The 18,051-nt window shown below is 40.5% G+C and overlaps 1 protein-coding gene across 5 annotated transcripts; it reads right to left on the bottom strand.

Annotated features, from left to right (window-relative positions):
- Positions 1-3,266: 3,266 nt before the first annotated feature.
- On the bottom strand, positions 3,267-17,267 carry LOC139618607 (butyrophilin-like protein 2). 5 transcript variants are annotated; one of them, XM_071474691.1, is made up of 7 exons: positions 14,380-17,266; positions 13,704-13,811; positions 9,619-9,942; positions 8,242-8,565; positions 7,367-7,687; positions 7,111-7,181; positions 3,267-3,559 (listed from the first exon to the last, which is right to left on the bottom strand). In XM_071474691.1, the coding sequence occupies exons 1-6, from the start codon at positions 14,519-14,521 to the stop codon at positions 7,114-7,116; spliced, it is 1,287 nt and encodes a 428-aa protein (XP_071330792.1). In that variant the 5' UTR covers positions 14,522-17,266; the 3' UTR covers positions 3,267-3,559; positions 7,111-7,113. The 5 variants fall into 5 exon arrangements, with proteins under 5 accessions (XP_071330792.1, XP_071330794.1, XP_071330795.1 ...); XM_071474693.1 differs by having other exon boundaries at positions 7,111-7,179; positions 7,363-7,687; positions 14,380-17,265; XM_071474694.1 differs by lacking the exon at positions 3,267-3,559 and having other exon boundaries at positions 3,578-7,168; positions 14,380-17,267.
- Positions 17,268-18,051: the final 784 nt, after the last annotated feature.

The following is an 18,051-nucleotide window of genomic DNA, read 5'->3' as shown; positions in this document are numbered from 1 at the left end:
GATGAATCAGTTGGTTGAAGAGGCCTACCAACATGTTGTCAGACTGGAGGAGATTGCCCTGAATGTGAACTCACTGTCCACTCATGTCCACTTGGACTCCCTGATTGAGAAGCTGGAGAAGAAAGGAGACACAGAGAAAGTCCAGAAACTGGACGAGATGAGAAGTCGAGTGGATGAAGGAACCAAAGCAGGACTGAGATACATGTTTGGTAAAGTAACAGCAGGTTGGTAAAGCAGTTCAAGAAGTCATGAAGTAGGTGAACAACATCACTGTGAAGTTGTCAACACTATATAATATGTATCATATTTCTGTATTATTATTACTGTTTTCCTCATGTGTAAGCAGCATTTTACTGTTGTAGCTGGTTGAGATGGAACTGATCTGAACTATTTTATACAGTTAAGTAACAGAAAATGCATCATATTTTATAAGTTCATTATGTGTTATGTTAAATTCACTAGTAACTAAAGCTGTCAGATAAATGTAGTGGAGAACAAAGCAGCATACAAGTATAAAGTAGCATGAAATGTAAAAAGTACCAACAATTTGTACTTCAGTAAATGTACTTAGGTTCTGTCCTTTACTGAAAATGTAATCAGCTTATAAATTTCAAATGTGTAAGTCTGTGAAACTTCTCCTCTTTATAATGACTGTTGCTGTTCCATCAGTGTGTTTACATGAACCTCAGTAATCTGGTTACAGTTGGCTTTCTGTTGCGTAATCTGATTTGTTAGTTAACATGTAAATGAGGAACCTGCTTTCCCAGCTACATTTCTCTTGTAGAACAAGGTTTACTATCAATATAAGGATAATTACCTTCATAATAAGTTTTTAACATGGACACATGTGCAGGACAAAGATTTCAAACACAGAAAGATTACACAGGACAATCCTCGAATTTAAATCACAAATCAGACTAAAAATGAAACTAATGTAAAATTGCATCAACAAGTCTGAATAAATCAGTTTCCAGGGCTTATATTTTAGAATATTATGTTCCCAGAATAAGATCAGGGATCAGGTAGAAATCTGGTCACTGATCTGCTTCATGTAAAACAAACATGGTTTTCTAAGATCATGTAAACACGCTGACTGATGGACACACAGATCACTGTCTCTCACAGCAGCCTAATGCCAGTGTCTGAGTTTAACATGTAAATGTTTAGTACACATGGATCCAGCTGATTAATCCTGTGTTGTACATTGGTTTCTATTTGTTTTCTTAGTGTTAGTTGAATGTTTTTCTAATGTTTTCAGTCCATACAAGGCTGTGGTTTATTCTGGTGTTGCTCTCATGTTGGCACAGTCTCAGTAACCAGGTTGTGAGCCAGTAACATGTCACTGACATGATATAGTTAGACTTGAAGCTAGAGAAGAGTTAAACATGTTTTTTTCCTCATTATAATCACTTTGTACAGACAATGAAACAGATGCTGAACTCAGACAGAATGTAAAACTATTCTGCTGTTGGAGCAGAATTCAACTTTCACACTTGAGTGTTTTTGAACAGTGGAGTCATGAAATCTAATGTCCTTCAGTTTGATTTTGACTTTGGTTTCTTCATGTGTCTTCATGCTTGAAATGACGAGTTCAGATATTTCAGATGACACAGTGTGGAACATGATTCCTTTTATGTTTGACTTTATTTTTGAACAATTCATGTCTGTGAACTCAATATAATTTGTTATGTTATATTAAATCATGTCCTGATTGGTGCAGTTTTCTATGAATCATGAATAAAATTGAGTCTTCACTGGATCATCAGCTGCTTTTTCAGTCTGTTTCTCGTTGTTATTGAACCAGTCTCACTTTATTCTGAGCAGCAGGTCAACAGAGAAAACACCATTACGACTGACACTCAAAGCATCACCAAGAATTTCTAGTGTTGCTTACTTACTCAGGGATGAAGCTGTGTGGACTGACCATACTGAACTAACGTTATGTTCAGTTTTTACGGACACTGAAACAGCACTGCACAGACCTGACCATCTGCTGTTGAGTTGAAATAACAAAATCTGATGTCTGAGGTCCTTATTATATTTTACTTTCCATGCCAAAGGTGTAGGCCTATTAGCTTTAGTTGTTGCTAGAAGGTATTTCAGTACTGGGTTGTGCCTCCATGTGTACCTGCCTTGGGAGAGACTCACTTTACACCCAGTGAGGATGTGTCTGAGCTGGAGTTGAGCATAGAGAGCAGGATGGTTCTTCATGAAGGAAGGATGTTATAGGTCGCTCTAAGCAGGAAGCTGATCCTGCTTGCCTCTATCTCCCACAAGTCTTTCCAGCTGAACCTCCTTTTGTCTCTGCTCTCCCCATTTCATCCACTGAACCTGTCTTCCTTGTGTGACAGACTTAGCACATCTTGCTGCCTCCCTCTAATGCCAGACTTCCAGCACTACCAACTTTTATTGCTCTGGTAGGGTTGCCTTCTTTCACAAGATTACTCTGAATTGCCCCAAACCTCCTCTTCCTTGTTGAACTTGGCCCACATTGTCACCGTGCTAGAGCTCTGCCTTTGCCTGTTGGATTGCTTCTTTTGGTGTCCATTTCTGTCCTGTTGTTAGGGACAATCCAACAGCTCTAGCCTTGTCTTGGCACCTTTAAACTCCTCTACAAGACTTGATAGGCAGCTCAAGGTGCCGTGTCCATACAGGCCGAGGTTACTCAGACATTTTGGGACTCTGAACCATGTTTTCACATGGGAGGTTCTCAAGTTCTCAACTCTTGTTAGGGGAATGTTAGTTATAGTTAGTGGCCACATCAGTTGGGGTAGCTGGCCAAACTATGGCACCAAAGTTAAATTCAGTTTACCAAGGACCATAGATTAATTGATGTTATCAGGGCCTCTGCTAACATCCTGCTTCAGCTGCTGGACCTGTCACAGTCTTTAAGGCTTGCATCATAGCATCTTCTCAAGCTTTTTATAGGTTTCTCAGATACTGTTGGAATGGGTTTCTCTTTGATGAAGAACCTTTGATCTGACAGTTTTCCTTTGATGATAGAGATGATTCTTGATTTGGATGGATTCATCTTCTTCCTGGCCAATGTGATGTTTTCTTGAACCTTCCTTATGTGGCGAGCGTGGGGGGGGGGGGCACACACACTTAGGTTTTATACATAACGGCTGGTTATTTTAAAGGACACCAACAGTAAAATACTGTAATCCGACAGCGCCACCCTGGGAATTTCACCCAAGGAATTGTGAACCCTCAACTGATATCAAATATTTCCAAAGGCATACAGGTTTGTTATACTTAGGAGGCAAGAGACATGGTTCCATCCATCAATGATATTTATTTACAATTTAGTACATAAGGAGAGTTATTAAAACACAATTCACTCAGTGGCAGGGTAAATGAATATAATTGGAGCTCGGGGCTTACTAGTGGCAGGGTAGGCCCACGGAAACAGGATCCCAGGAGAAGTCACCCGAAAGCACATGTGCATACACACCCACACAAGTGAAGTCAATACCAGGAGACTCAGGACACAGCACACAGGAAGAAGGCTCTACCACCATAGGAGGACACCAGCCCCACCACCACAGGTACCCAGCTCCTAAAAGAAACAAAACATAATTAGGGGATTACACTTCCAACACAAAATATAAAAAACATACAGTGGCCGAATTCTGAAACCTAGACCCTGGTTATCAGCAGCTCTCAAATGGCCTCCTGCCAATGGTGTAACCAAGGAAAAAAAAGAAAGTAAACTGAAGAAAACAAGAAACTGATAATTAGTGCCAAATGGTCAATTAAATGAATAAATCAGCACCAACCATATATAACAATATACAAATTAAAGTGAGGCGAAAGGGTAATCCCTTGCAGGTTGTCTAGCACACAGACCATGCTGGTGTATGCGGTTTCGAAAGGTCTGACGAGACACTTGGGTGCCTCTCTCCTCCCTTAAACATGTCTGGAGTTGAGTGGCATTCATCATCCGGTTCCGCAGGGCACTGTTCACAATGAATCAGTCATCAGCATGGGATGTGGCCAAAGGACGTCCACTTCTATGCCTTTCTGTGACTCTTCCAGTCTCTCTGCGTCTCTGTTGCAACCTGCTGATGACACTCTGCGACACTCTAAGCTCAGTGGCAACTTCCTATATGAAGCCTCACAATGGCCAGGTACTGTTGGTCGATTGTTAGGTGTCGTCTTGGTCTCATGATGTCAAAATGTGAACAGCGTGATGAAGATGACTGTTTAAATACAAAATGTCATTGAACCAGGACATTTAGTGGTCAATTCATGGATCAGACTTTTGCAGTTAATCAACTTATTACATCATGTGATGTAATAAGGAATGAAACATTGAACAGTTGGACATGTGCATTCAAAAGTTTAGAGAAGGTCAAATTAAGTTCACCTGTAAAGGTTATAGTGCATTTTAGGTGCATTCTGAAATTTCATCCGAAAGCCGAATATCCCTAACTTCTTGTGAGTAGCGTATATATGTACATATATACAGAACCTAGACTCTACAACAACAATGGAGAGGTCTCACCTCCCACTTTTTGGGATTCCCTGAAGGCTGTCCTGAGAGGGAAAATTATAGCAATAACTCCATATAAGAAGAAAGTAAGGAATAAGACATTACAGGAATTACAAAACAAGAAATTAAGAGAATAAGGAATTAAATTAATAGTTTAGCTACACAGGAAATTGAGAAAAATGTAATGTTCCTCAAACAGAGACATTATGAAAGTGGAATTAAATCTCTGAAAACGCTTGCATTGAAGCTCGCAAAAAAACTGCAGAGAACACAATCCATAGAATTACGGATCGAAGTCAAAAGTGGTTAAAAAAAAATAAGCTTAGTGAAATCCAGGACGCTTTAGAAGTTTTTTGTTTTTTTTAACTCTAAATTCAACAGTTCCTCGTGGGAGTGTAACCCAAATTGACACCCATTTAAATTCCCTAAAGTTATCAACCTTAAATGAAGAACAAAATAGAAAGATGACTACTGACTTAACTGAAGGTGGATTTAGTAGGCTCAAATTGAATAAATCACCAGGATCAGATGGTTATATAGCAGAATGGTATAAAGAATTTAAAGATGAGTTCATTCCCATTGTATTCCCTACACTGAGCTGGGCTTTACAGAAAGCACAGATGCCTCCCAGATGGAGAAAAGCGATAATCTCAGCCACACCAAAAGAAGTCAAGGATTAAATGGAATGAGGATCCTTTAGACCACTATCTGTTCTCAATGTAGACTATAGACTGTTTACTTCCATCATGGCCGAAGTAGAAGAGTAGAAGAGTTCCTCCCCGCAGCGATACATAATGATCAGACACAAGATCAACATAGGCAAGTGCAATGATTTGCCTATCCACAAAAAAAATGTAGGATGGAACCTAATTCCTTTCTTTAGCCTCAGCTCAGGGATTGAATCTATTGAAATGAATATATTATCCAGATTGTTATATCTATTCCAGACTTTATGGCAATCAAGGTTAGCCAATAACCAAGTTAATGAATGGGACAAAATGTTATCAAAATATATATGGCAAGGTAAAGGACTTAGGGTCCACCTCGAAACATTGCAAAGAGAAGGGGGGTGGGGCTTGCCTTATCTTAGATATTATTATTTTGCAGCACAGATGAGAGCGATGATATGCTGGTGCAACTGATCAAACACTGCTCAATGGAAAAATATTGAGGAGAGGATGGTTATTACAGGAGAGCCCAACTTTAAATGCATGAGTGGAAACTACAATGGATATTTATAAGATGGAGAAGATAACAGCTTTTGTCAATCATAAATTGGAACAATTTATAGCATACTGGGAAAAATGGATTAACTATGTAACACCACAAAAACCTGATTTTATTTTCACAAATCACTAATTCTGTTAAAAATAAAAGATAATTTCCTATTCATTCATGGTTCTTTCTTTCATTTTTTTCTCTCTTTCTTTTCTATGTATTTAAGTATTTTGAGATCTGTGACAAACATAAATATATCATATACATTCAGTTTAAAATCTACATATTGTAACATATTGTATGGAAATATCTAATTAATGTTGAATGTCAATGAAAAAGAAAATTACAAATAAAAGGAAGAAATATGCAAAAATTACCCAAAAACTGACAAAGAGTTAAACAGTAACTTAACAGCATCAGAAGCTCTGCAGAAAAGAAACATGGTCAAAAGAGAGGAGATGAAGAATGAGACAAATCACATACGCACAAAATAAACACAAGGTCCACACAGTGCTGCAGACAGAGGAAGAGATGGAGCAGGTGGAGGTGGTGTTGATGTTAACACTGAGCTGCTGCCGAAGAAAACTTCAGCTTCAGTCTGTTGTGATTTTACATCACGGATCAGTTTAAACTCCAGTGTGATGAAGTGTTGGTGAGTAGAAGCTCAGATGTGGGCCAGAGACTAAGTCTGAACCTTTTCTCCAACTATTCATTTTCAGCACTAATGCAAATCTATTGGATCCTAAACTGTAAAAAAAGAAATCCACTGGAAATGGACAGAGTTCAATACAATAGAGATTATTCTAGAAACAAGAGATAAACCCGAGCTGGCCCCGGGGCCGAACTAACAACACAGAGCCCAAACCTCTTCTTTATATCAGCCTCTGGGTGGAAGGTCCACCTGTTTTTCTCAGAACAACCACTGTTTGACATGGAGAGCTGTGTCTCAGTGAGCCACCTGGAGGTTGGTCATACATTTATATGTACAGGTAAATCAGTAAATTCAGTAGAAAACATCATCATCCTCATCATCATCCTCATCATCTTCATCCTCTGTTAACACAGTTCATCTATTATCTGTGATTAAATGTCAACACAATGAGGAGTGAGATGCACACTGCAGACACACAAACAGTGACTGATAGATGCAGCACAAACACCTGAGAACATCTGGACCTGAGAGTCTCCAAACAACTACAACAACATGTTTGATCAATATGTGGCAGAACACTGATCAATACAAAACAAAACTGATCAATAGCGAGTCTGCAGACTGTGACAGAGTCAGCGGGACTCAAAGTGTCCTCCTGTCTTCTTCCATCATCCATCAGCTCCTTCACTTCTGTTTCCTCTCTGGTCCAAAGTCAGATTTTATCAATGATCAAAGATCAACAGACCAATCAAACTGATTGATCAGCCATCAGCGGGGTTGGATCAGTGGAGCGGCTTCTGTTTCTGTAGGACTTCTCTGCAGGGGAGACAGAAGACAGTGAGACAAATAAACAACCAGAGACAAACAAAAATGAAAACAAATAAACAACCAGAGACAAACAAAAATGAAAACAAATAAACAACCAGAGACAAACGTACAACCAAAGAAAAAGAAACAACCAGAAACAAATAGACAACCAGAGACAAATAAACAACACTGACCTTCGACCTTGAGAGACACTGGTTTCTCTCTCAGTAAGTGTCCGTCCTTGTAGACTCTGCAGGTGTACTCTCCTCTGTCTCTGACTGTTGGGTACTTCAGGGTCAGACTGAGGTCTCCAGTTCTCAGCAGGTCTTCCTTCATCTCTGTTCGGTCTCTGTAAACCTGGGCCTGTTCTTCAGGTCTGTCAGAACTGTTCTGATACGCATGGACCTTCATGGAACTCTTTGTCCACTCCACTCTGACGTCTTCAGACAGGTGAGGTGTGGTCTTGAAGGGCAGATGAACAGACTCCTCCCCCTCCTCAACCTTCACCTTTCGGCCTGAGAGGACAACAAACCACATGATCAGCTGTTCAGAGAGCAGCAGCAGGTTTTAATCTCTTTATTGAAGGATCACAAAGTTGTAGAGAAACCTGAAGGACAGAACCAGATCAGACCAGAAGGGAAGAGGGGACAGAAATCTACAAACTAAAACCAGGTGTTGAAGGTGTTGGAGAGGATCAGAGTCTTGATGGTGATGTGATCGTCTCCTCTCAGTCTGGACCTGATGTTTGTCACATTTACATTTACGGATGAAAACTGAAGAGAAGAAGATTTCAAATCTAAACATGTCTGTTTACAAACAAACAGCCAGACACAAATAAACAACCACACACAAACAAAAAAGCAGAGACAAATAAACAAGCAGAGAAAAATAAACAACAAGCGACTAATAAACAACCAGACACAAAAAAACAACCAGAGACAAAGAAATCTACAGACAAACAAACACAAACAAACAAATAACCAGAGACAAACAAACAACCAAAGACAAGCAAACAAAGAAAGACAAACAACCAGAGATAAATAAACAGAGACAAACAAACAACACTGACCTTCAACCTTAAGAGTCACTGGTTTCTCTCTCAGTAAGTTTCCGTCCTTGTAGACTCTGCAGGTGTACACTCCTCTGTCTCTGACTGTTGGGTACTTCAGGGTCAGACTGAGGTCTCCAGTTCTCAGCAGGTCTTCCTTCATCTCTGTTCGGTCTCTGTAAACCTGGTCCTGTTCTTCAGGTCTGTCAGAACTGTTCTGATACACATGGACCTTCCTGTTGTATCTGTCCCTCCACTCCACTCTGACGTCTTCAGACAGGTGATATATGGTCTTGAGGGGCAGTTGGACAGACTCCACCTCCTCCTCCACCTCTACCTGTCGGCCTGAGAGGACAACAAACCACATGATCAGCTGTTCAGAGAGCAGCAGCAGGTTTTAATCTCTTTATTGAAGGATCACAAAGTTGTAGAGAAACCTGAAGAACAGAACCAGATCAGACCAGAAGGGAAGAGGGGACAGAAATCTACAAACTAAAACCAGGTGTTGAAGGTGTTGGAGAGGATCAGAGTCTTGATGGTGGTGTGATCGTCTCCTCTCAGTCTGGACCTGCTGTTTGTCACATTTACATTTAAGGATGAAAACTGAAGAGAAGATGATTTCAAATCCAAACATGTCTGTTGACAAACAAACAACCAGAGACAAACAAACAAAGACAAACAAACAACCAGACACACATAAACAACCACAGACAAACAAAAAAGCAGAGACAAATAAACAAGCGGAGAAAAATAAACAATGAGAGACTAATAAACAACCAGACACAGACAAATAATCACAGACAAACAAACAAACAAAGACAAACAGCCAGACAAAAATAAACAACCACAGACAAACAAAAAAGCAGAGACAAATAAACAGCCAGGGACAAACAAAACCAGACACCAATAACCAGAGACAAACAAACAACAAGAGACAAACAAAATGAGACACAAACAACTACAGACAAACAAACAAAGACAAACAAACAGCCAGACACAAATAAACAACCACAGACAAACAAAAAAGCAGAGACAAATAAACAAGCGGAGAAAAATAAACAATGAGAGACTAATAAACAACCAGACACAGACAAACAATCACAGACAAACAAACAAACAAAGACAAACAGCCAGACAAAAATAAACAACCACAGACAAACAAAAAAGCAGAGACAAATAAACAAGCAGAGAAAAATAAACAACCAGACACAAACAACCAGAGACAAAAAAACAAAACAACCAGAGACAAACAAACAACAAGAGACAAAGAAAACTACAGACAAACAAACACAAACAAACAAATAACCAGGGACAAACAAACAACCAAAGACCAGCAAACAAAGAAAGACAAACAACTAGACACAAATAAACAACCAGAGACAAATAAACAACACTGACCTTCAACCTTAAGAATCACTGGTTTTTCTCTCAGTAATTTTCCGTCCTTGTAGACTCTGCAGGTGTACTCTCCTCTGTCTCTGACTGTTGGGTACTTCAGGGTCAGACTGAGGTCTCCAGTTCTCAGCAGGTCTTCCTTCATCTCTGTTCGGTCTCTGTAAACCTGGGCCTGTTCTTCAGGTCTGTCAGAACTGTTCTGATACACATGGACCTTCCTGTTGTATCTGTCTGTCCACTCCACTCTGACGTCTTCAGACAGGTGATGTGTGGTCTTGAAGTGCAGCTGGACAGACTCCTCCCCCTCCTCCACCTCCACCTGTCGGCCTGAGAGGACAACAAACCACATGATCAGCTGTTCAGAGAGCAGCAGCAGGTTTTAATCTCTTTATTGAAGGATCACAAAGTTGTAGAGAAACCTGAAGGACAGAACCAGATCAGACCAGAAGGGAACAGGGGACAGTCTTCAGTGTAACAAGCTGAATGTTTGAGTGTTGGACAGAAAGTCCTCACTGTGAACAGGACACACAGCAGACAGACTGAGAGCAGACTGTTGAAGCTGCTGTCTCTGCTGCTCATGGTGGAGCTGATGGTTTCTGTCTGTCAGGTCTGGACCTGACTCTGGAAAGAGCCTTCAGATTATGACTCTTATGATTTGGTGCCATACAAATAAAATTTAACTGAACCATGTAAATTATGATATTTTAGTTCTTCTGATTATCTGACCATTTCTAATGTTAGGTGGATGTTGAAGATGAAACAAAAAACATCTTCATTTTCTAATTTTCACTTTAAAACAGAAAAAAAACCAAACAACTCAAAACAATATTTTTGCTTTTATTTACTGTACACAGTGGAGGAAATAATTATTTGATCCCTCACTAATTTTGTAAGTTTGCCCACTGACATAGAAGCGAACAGTCTATAATTTTAAAAGTAGGTTCCTTTTTACAACGAGAGACAGAATATCAAAAAGAAAATTCAGAAAACCACATTATATAAAAGATATAAATTGATTTGCATTTCATTGAGTGAAATAAGTATTTGATCCCCTGCCAACCATTAACAATTCTGGCTCCCACAGACTGGTTAAATACTCCTACTCGTTGGACTTGTTACCTGCAGCAAAGACACCTGTGTCAATCAGTCACCTGTATAAAAGACACCCGTCCATGCAATCAATCAGACTCCAACCTCTCCACCATGGGCAAGACCAAACTGCTGTCTAAGAACATCAGGGACAAGATTGTAGACCTGCACAAGGCTGGATTGGGCTACAAGACCATAGGCAAGAAGCTGGGTGAGAAAGAGACAGCTGTTGGTGCAATTATTCGAAAATGGAAGAAACACAAAATGACCATCAATCGACCTCGTTCTGGGGCTCCACGCAAGATCTCACCTTGTGGTGTATCACTGACCATGAGGAAGGTTAGAAATCAGCCAAGAACTACACGGGAGGAGCTTGCTAATGATCTCAAGGCAGCTGGGACCACAGTCACCAAGAAAACCATTGGTAATACACTACGCCGCAATGGATTAAAATCCTGCAGTGCCCGCAAGGTCCCCTGCTCAAGAAGGCACATGTACAGGCCCGTCTGAAGTTTGCCAATGATCACCTGAATGATTCAGAGAAGTCTCGGGAGAAAGTGCTGTGGTCAGATGAAACCGAAATCGAGCCCTTTGGCATCAACTCAACTCGCCGTGTTTGGAGGAAGAAAAATACTGACCCCAAGAACAGCGTCCCCACCGTCAAGCATGGAGGTGGAAACATTATGCTTTGGGGGTGTTTCACTGCTAAGGGGACAGGACGACTTCATCGCATTGATGGAAAGATGGACGGGGCCATGTACCATAAAATCCTGAGTGACAACCTTCTTCCTTCTGCCAGGGCACTGAAAATGGGTTGTGGATGGGTCTTCCAGCACGACAATGACCCAAAACATACAGCCAAGGCAACAAAGGAGTGGCTCAAAAAGAAGCATATTAAGGTAATGGAGTGGCCTAGCCAGTCTCCGGCAATGTTCCCTCTAAGCTGCGCGCCTGCGCAATCGCGCACTGCTCACACATTCTCACCGCACAAAATCTATACAGCGCATAAAATAAAATTCAACAAACTGTAAATTAATTAGTGCAATCATTTTTTTTTTTTTTTTTTTCTGTAACTTTTTGCAGTGTAACACAGTGAGTGACAGATGTCCAGCCAATGATACGATACCCCTCACTTCCGCTACGCAGCCAATCATAGCATTGACATTGCTTACGTAGGTGCCCTTCCCATACGCGCCGTGGCGCCATGCAAGTTAGCGAGCTAACAACAGTGCATTTCATTTTAAGTGGGCCAAATCACTTATATTAAAAGTAAACGAATGGAAATTGCTGCTGTAATTTGATTCTTTTAATAAGCCATGTACCTTGCTATGATCCCAGCTGTTGATCAGGTGTGACACTGGTGTGTGGCCACAGCGTGCACTTCTGGTGTTGCTCACAAGGGTCCTCAGTGTGCTCAGGGAGCTTGTATGTGTGCCCTGACACATGAAACATTAGAGGGAACATTGGTCTCCGGACCTTAATCCCATAGAAAATCTGTGGAGGGAGCTGAAGCTTCGATTTGCGAAGCAACAGCCTCAAAACCTTAAGGATTTGGAGATGATTTGCAAAGAGGAGTGGACCAAGATTCTTCCTGATATGTGCACAAACCTGGTAATTAACTACAAGAAACGTCTGACCTCTGTGCTTGCCAACAAGGGTTTTGCCACCAAGTACTAAGCCATGTTTTGCCAGGGGATCAAATACTTATTTCACTCAATAAAATGCAAGTCTGTTTATGTCTTTTATTTAAAGTGATTTCCTGGATTTTCTTTTTGCTATTCTATCTTTCACTATTTGAATAAACCTACCATTAAAATTATAGACTGTTTCTTTGTCAGTGGGCAAACTTACAAAATCAGCGAGGGATCAAATAATTTCCTCCACTGTAAATATAATCCAGTAACTTAAATAAGATTTTTCTTGACGTTCACAGTGACGACATGTGGAGTTATGGACTCCTCACTCTTCCTTTTTGACTCCATGTCAGTCCAGCATTTGAACTTTACTTCTTTATAATTTTCTCTGTGTGTTCTTTCTCTCTCTCTTTCTTCTGCCACATGGTCCAGGTAACTTTTCTTAGTCTACATGTGTGATCTTTTATTTTTATAACCTTGAAATTGTCAGTGGTATATAGTATGAAGATTGTTGACAGTTTTAGAGTCGGGTGATCAGCACCAGTCTCTCTACAGTTAGGCCTGTCTAAAGTTAATCAGAGCATTATCTCAGCTCGACACCATCTGCCCACAACCTCCTGCAGTGAAGACTAAAAAAAAATCAGCCACTCTTCCTCAGAGTGCCCGAGGAAGAGTGACTGTCACAAAACTTTATGTTTCTGTGGTTTAATATTAAAGGCTAATGTACTACGTCTATCTGTTAAAATGTACTATGTCTACAATAATGACGACTATGATTACTATACTCCTCACAAACATGATTGAAGTGTGAAGAGTAATGTCACAATATATGTAAACTGTGTGTATCATCTGTTAAACTCAAGCAAATATATTATTTAAAAGAAGAACATAATGGTGTATTCCTGGATGAGAACATGTTTTTTTTTTTTTTTTTTTAAATGTAATAGCAGAGAATTAGAATATAATGGTGTCTACTGAGCATGGAATTAACTAAAAGAAAATAGATAAGCTTTATGAGCATGATTATATAAGAGTTATGTTAAAAGAGCATCGAGAAATAATGAGCCAGGTATTATACTGAGAAATGGTTTTTAAAAAGAAGAAACTAGACATGGCCTAGGCACAGAGAGCTGTGTGCCCTAGGCGCAGGTGGGCGAGGGGCCAGTTTCAGTATGACGGGAGAGTTAGGTAGTAATCCAGTCTCTGGGGAAGAATAGGGAAATATGATAGGGGGTGTGAGCAATTTTTGGACTATAAAAGAAGAGGTCACGTACTAGATTTTCAGAACAACTTCTGTTGTTCTCGGGCTTTGTCTACAATAAATCTCTGCTGCACTGAACTTTGCCTCCCGGTGATTTTACATACCTCTGATGATGAATCGTCTCATAAATCCTCCAAGACCCATAATGATACCAAAGGAAACAATCAGCAGAACCAGGAGAACCCAGAATTCAACCAGGTCAGAGTTTGGTTCTGTGGACAAGAAAAACATCAACAACAACATGACCTTTACATGACCCCTGTGACCCTGGTCCTGAACCACTGTCTGGTGCTCATTCACAGGTGTTTCCCTGTTTCCCTGTTTAATTGATGATGTCATCAGGTTGGATACGACAGTCACTGCTGATTGGTATAAGTTCCAACTTATATTTAATCAATCAAGCAATCAGTCAAATAATCAGTCAATCAATAATTAACCAATCAGTCAATCAATAATCAATTAATTAATCAGTCAGTCAATCAATCAATTATGTGACTATTGCAGCAAACCAACATACAGGAGCCAGTGTAATCAGGGCTTGTTCTAGTTCTTATTGTTTTCTTCATGTTTAATATTTTATTAGCTCAGCAGGTTTGTTCTTTAAAAAGCAGTTGAATCATGAACAAGTCGAAAATGATTGACCTCTGACCTCTGCCCTGTATCTAAAGCTCTGACCTCTGATCCGTATCTACACCTCTGACCTGTATGTACACCTCTGACCTCTGACCTGTATCTAAAGCTGTGACCTTTGACCTGTAGGTGTGAGAGCTTGTTGCTGACCTTTGACCTGCAGCTGTATGTCTCTCAGTCTTCGCTCATTTCCAAACGCTGTGATGGTGCAGGTGTAGTTGCCACTGTCAGAGAGGCGGAGTTTACTCAGAGTGAGGCTGAGGTCTCCAGTCGTCAGAGCGTCAGTCTTCATCGATGTTCGGCTGCTGTAAATCTGGTTCTGGTCTCTGAGGTCATCACCTTCCTGGTGTCGCTGGTGGACGGTTGATGGACTGAGATCGTTGCGGCTCCACGTCACTGTGGGCCTCTGAGGTACAGAAGAGTCCTCACAGGGCAGCAGGACCGACTCCCTCCCCCCGTAGACCTCCACAGTGTCTCCGTGCTGAGGAACTGAGGACACAGAGACAGTAACATGATCAGTGACGTCCTGGTGTCCACAGTGTGAACTGCAGGTCACATGACCCCCGGGGACAACAGACGTCTCGTTGTGAAGAAGTTTGACTGGTTTAAAAGTGGTTTGTTCCAGTGCAAGAGGCTGGAGCAGCTGGAGGTCAGGTCACAGACCAGACAGTGAGAACGGTCCGATAAGTACTGAGCTGCTGCAACTGAAGTAAACACCTGCAAACAGACAAAACACAAACCCATTCAGAACACTACAAACACTGCAACACAACAGAGGTGTTTCCAGTGGACAACAAAAAAGTGATGCAGTGTCCCTGTGCCTTATTTGGTAGAATGTGTACCATGAAGGCGTGGTCCAAACCGCAGAGGCCACAGGTTCGAGTCCAACCCGTGTCTCTTTGCTGCAGGTCATCCTCTCTCTCACTGACTTTCCCGTGGCTGTCAGTATAAATCACTTTAAAAAGTGATGAACCTGCTGGGACACAGTTGTTGTTCAATGATTTGTGACTATTTGCTTGTGTTTTCTAAGTTGCAGTGTGTTGAGCTCTCAGGGCCACAGTGCTCCTATGGCCACTGGTGCAGTCTCTCCTACCACCTGGTGTATTCACCCAGGAGTCTGGCCTTCCACCTGCAGGTTTTATTGATGTTTAATCTGTGTTTTATGCCATTAGAAGAGTCAAACTAGAAACTTCACTGATGCTCATGTAGAGCACTGAGGTCGTCCTCACATCAGCTGATCTGTGTCAGCCACCTCATGTCATTGCTTTATTGATGCTTCAAGGTGACCAGTATCATCCAGAGGAAGAGCTCGTCCCTCACGTTCTGCCTTGTTCCTCTTTGGACCCTCATTTTTCAGAGCTGAGTATCAACAGAAATGTCTGTGAACCACTTTGTGTCATCATTTCTGGGCAAAGTGTGGGATTCATCAATGTGAACTTATACTTTAGGATGTGTGTAAATGTAAACACATCTCAGACCATGCATACACACACATAAACACACATTAGTATCACAGTGACGGCAGGAACAGCATCTCTAACTGTGGTGAACTCCTTCAACAGGAAGTCAAGACGTATCCAGAACTTCAGAATAGTTCAATAACTGTCCATTAAAATTGAATAATGAATTGAATCATTCCACATAAAAACTGTGATTGTATATTAATGACCAAGCTAAAAGCATTTGTCTGTGGAATTAAGGTAAAGAGAAGTTTCCCCATTTTATTATCACAACAGTACAAATCCAAGGTAGGTAGGTATAAAATTCCAGATAGATGCTGGTTTATTTAGAGACTGATTTATCCAAAGAGTCATTGATCAACTGTATTATGAGCTCTTCTGTAGACAAACAGAGAGAGTGCTGCCGGTGTGAGACGGGATAAACCTCCAGCCTTCAACAGTAACACTCGTCCTTTTTAAGATAAAGGGATAAAGAAGGTACTCCAGCTTCCTCCCACAATCCAAAGACATGCATGTTAGGTTGATTGGTGACTAAATTGCATATAGGTGTGTGAGTGAGTGTGTGTGTGGTTTGTCTCTGTATGTCAGCCCTGCGATGGACTGACGACCTGTCCAGGGTGTACCCTGCCTTCACCCATTGTCAGCAGGGATTGGCTCCGGCCCCCCTGTGACCCAGATGGAATAAAAAAATCAAGTCCAGTGTCAGTGAAGTGGGAGAGTTTCTTTTTTAATACAGTCTAAGAAAACTTCAAGTAGCCAAAATCCTGAAAAAAGCCATCGACACCAGGAGATTTGTTAGTTTTCAGATGTTCACTTACATAAGTGACTTCTTCTATGGTTACATTTCCATCACACAGCTTCCTGCCTTCTTGAGTAATTTGGGTGATATTGTTAAGGGAATTGTAGCTACACTGGTTCAAATAATGGCCACACTTCATACAGAAGCTATATTTCTGTCTCTCTCTGGCTCTCTCGTCCGAAGACGACATCATAAGAAAAAAAAAATAAAACAAGTTGAAACATACGTCTCTCTTGCCTTAAAGTGTCTCTGTGTCCATGTAGGCAAGTTTTATCATGGCGTGCTAGTGTCCATCGACAGTCAAGCTCAACCATGCTGGCACAAAGAAAGTTTACTCAGATAGAATACAGAAACTCAGCACAATATCCACAAAAAGGCACAAAAGCATTATACACAAATAACAATCAAATACAGCTACCATATGCGCCTCTTGCACCATATGCAGAATATTATACTGGAACCACATCTTTCTTCGACAACCGAGCTGATTGTACCACTTGTTCTGACCTTTTTATGGACAGTCTATGGTTCTGACCCACAATTCCATGGTCATGACCTCTACTAAACTCTCTTCACATGACTCATTATCTTTCAAAATAAAACGAAACCTTGCATTAAGGACATCTAACCAAGTATTTAAACTGGAATACTCATAAAGAACCATTTATTAATGCTAACCTTTTTAACATTTAATTTATTGTATTTAAATCAATTTTAATGACCATATGAACTCATCAACATGAATTTATACCAGAACTCACATAAATAAATACTCCAATGAAATCTGTCTCTCATGACAGTTACAGGAATCCAAAAATGCAGTTGTTGATTGGTGACAAAACTTTAAATCATATTGATTACTATAGTAATTGGAGCAATAACTTTTTGGAAGTTGCCATTCACATTAAGTTGCTGAATTGTTTTTGATTGTTTGAGTAGCTGTTCATAATTTCATGCAGGAAATAAATAAGAAAATTAATGAGTAAACAATGTATTTCATCTAAGGTTAGAATATAAATCTGAGTTGATTGATACTTAGTAAATTCATTTGTTATGATTGTAACCAAGGGTCTTGACTTCGCCTGTACTTATTATCATTTATAAAATAAAAACATACGGAGGATTCGTTATGAGGAGAACATGCTTCACCTTTTCTTTTTAATACTGCTCCTTTTTATACGAACAACATAGCGTGGAGAGCAACCCACCCTTCCGGGTTTTTTCACCATCAAAATAAAAGCCCTATACATATGCAGCATAACTTCTTCTTTATCAGAAATAAAACAAACCAGGGCATCCTTTCAACATAAACTTAATAAAGTAGGTTACATACCTCCCATACCCCAAAATGAAACATCCCCGTTTCAAAACAGTATCAAGTGTATACAAAGTAAACAGTATACAGCACAACAAATTCGTCAACACAAGCAAAATTCTAGCTGAACTTAAACATTCCAACGGCAAGAAACATTATGCCTGTCCCACTAAGTGCACAGTCACAACACAGTATGCCATACCAATGCCACTTATACACCAGCTAGAACTGATACACCACAGTGTGCA

This window comes from Trachinotus anak, unplaced genomic scaffold, assembly GCF_046630095.1.
Source record: "Trachinotus anak isolate AG129_WGS33_773 ecotype Australia unplaced genomic scaffold, CSIRO_AGI_Tana_v1 ptg000003l, whole genome shotgun sequence".
Lineage (NCBI taxonomy): Eukaryota > Metazoa > Chordata > Actinopteri > Carangiformes > Carangidae > Trachinotus > Trachinotus anak.
The sequence above is the reverse complement of the archived record's forward strand: the minus strand, read 5'-3'. Positions and strand labels throughout refer to the sequence as shown.

Bases quoted from the DNA above. Each gene is read 5' to 3' on its own strand.
- LOC139618607 (XM_071474691.1), bottom strand. From the start codon at position 14,521: ATGAAGACTGACGCTCTGACGACTGGAGACCTCAGCCTCACTCTGAGT. The intron at 13,812-14,379 runs GTCAGCAACAAG...TCTTGTCCACAG, and splicing joins CATACAGCTGCAGGTCAAAG to AACCAAACTCTGACCTGGTT. The intron at 9,943-13,703 runs GTATGTAAAATC...TTGTCCTCTCAG, and splicing joins GAGACGATTCATCATCAGAG to GCCGACAGGTGGAGGTGGAG.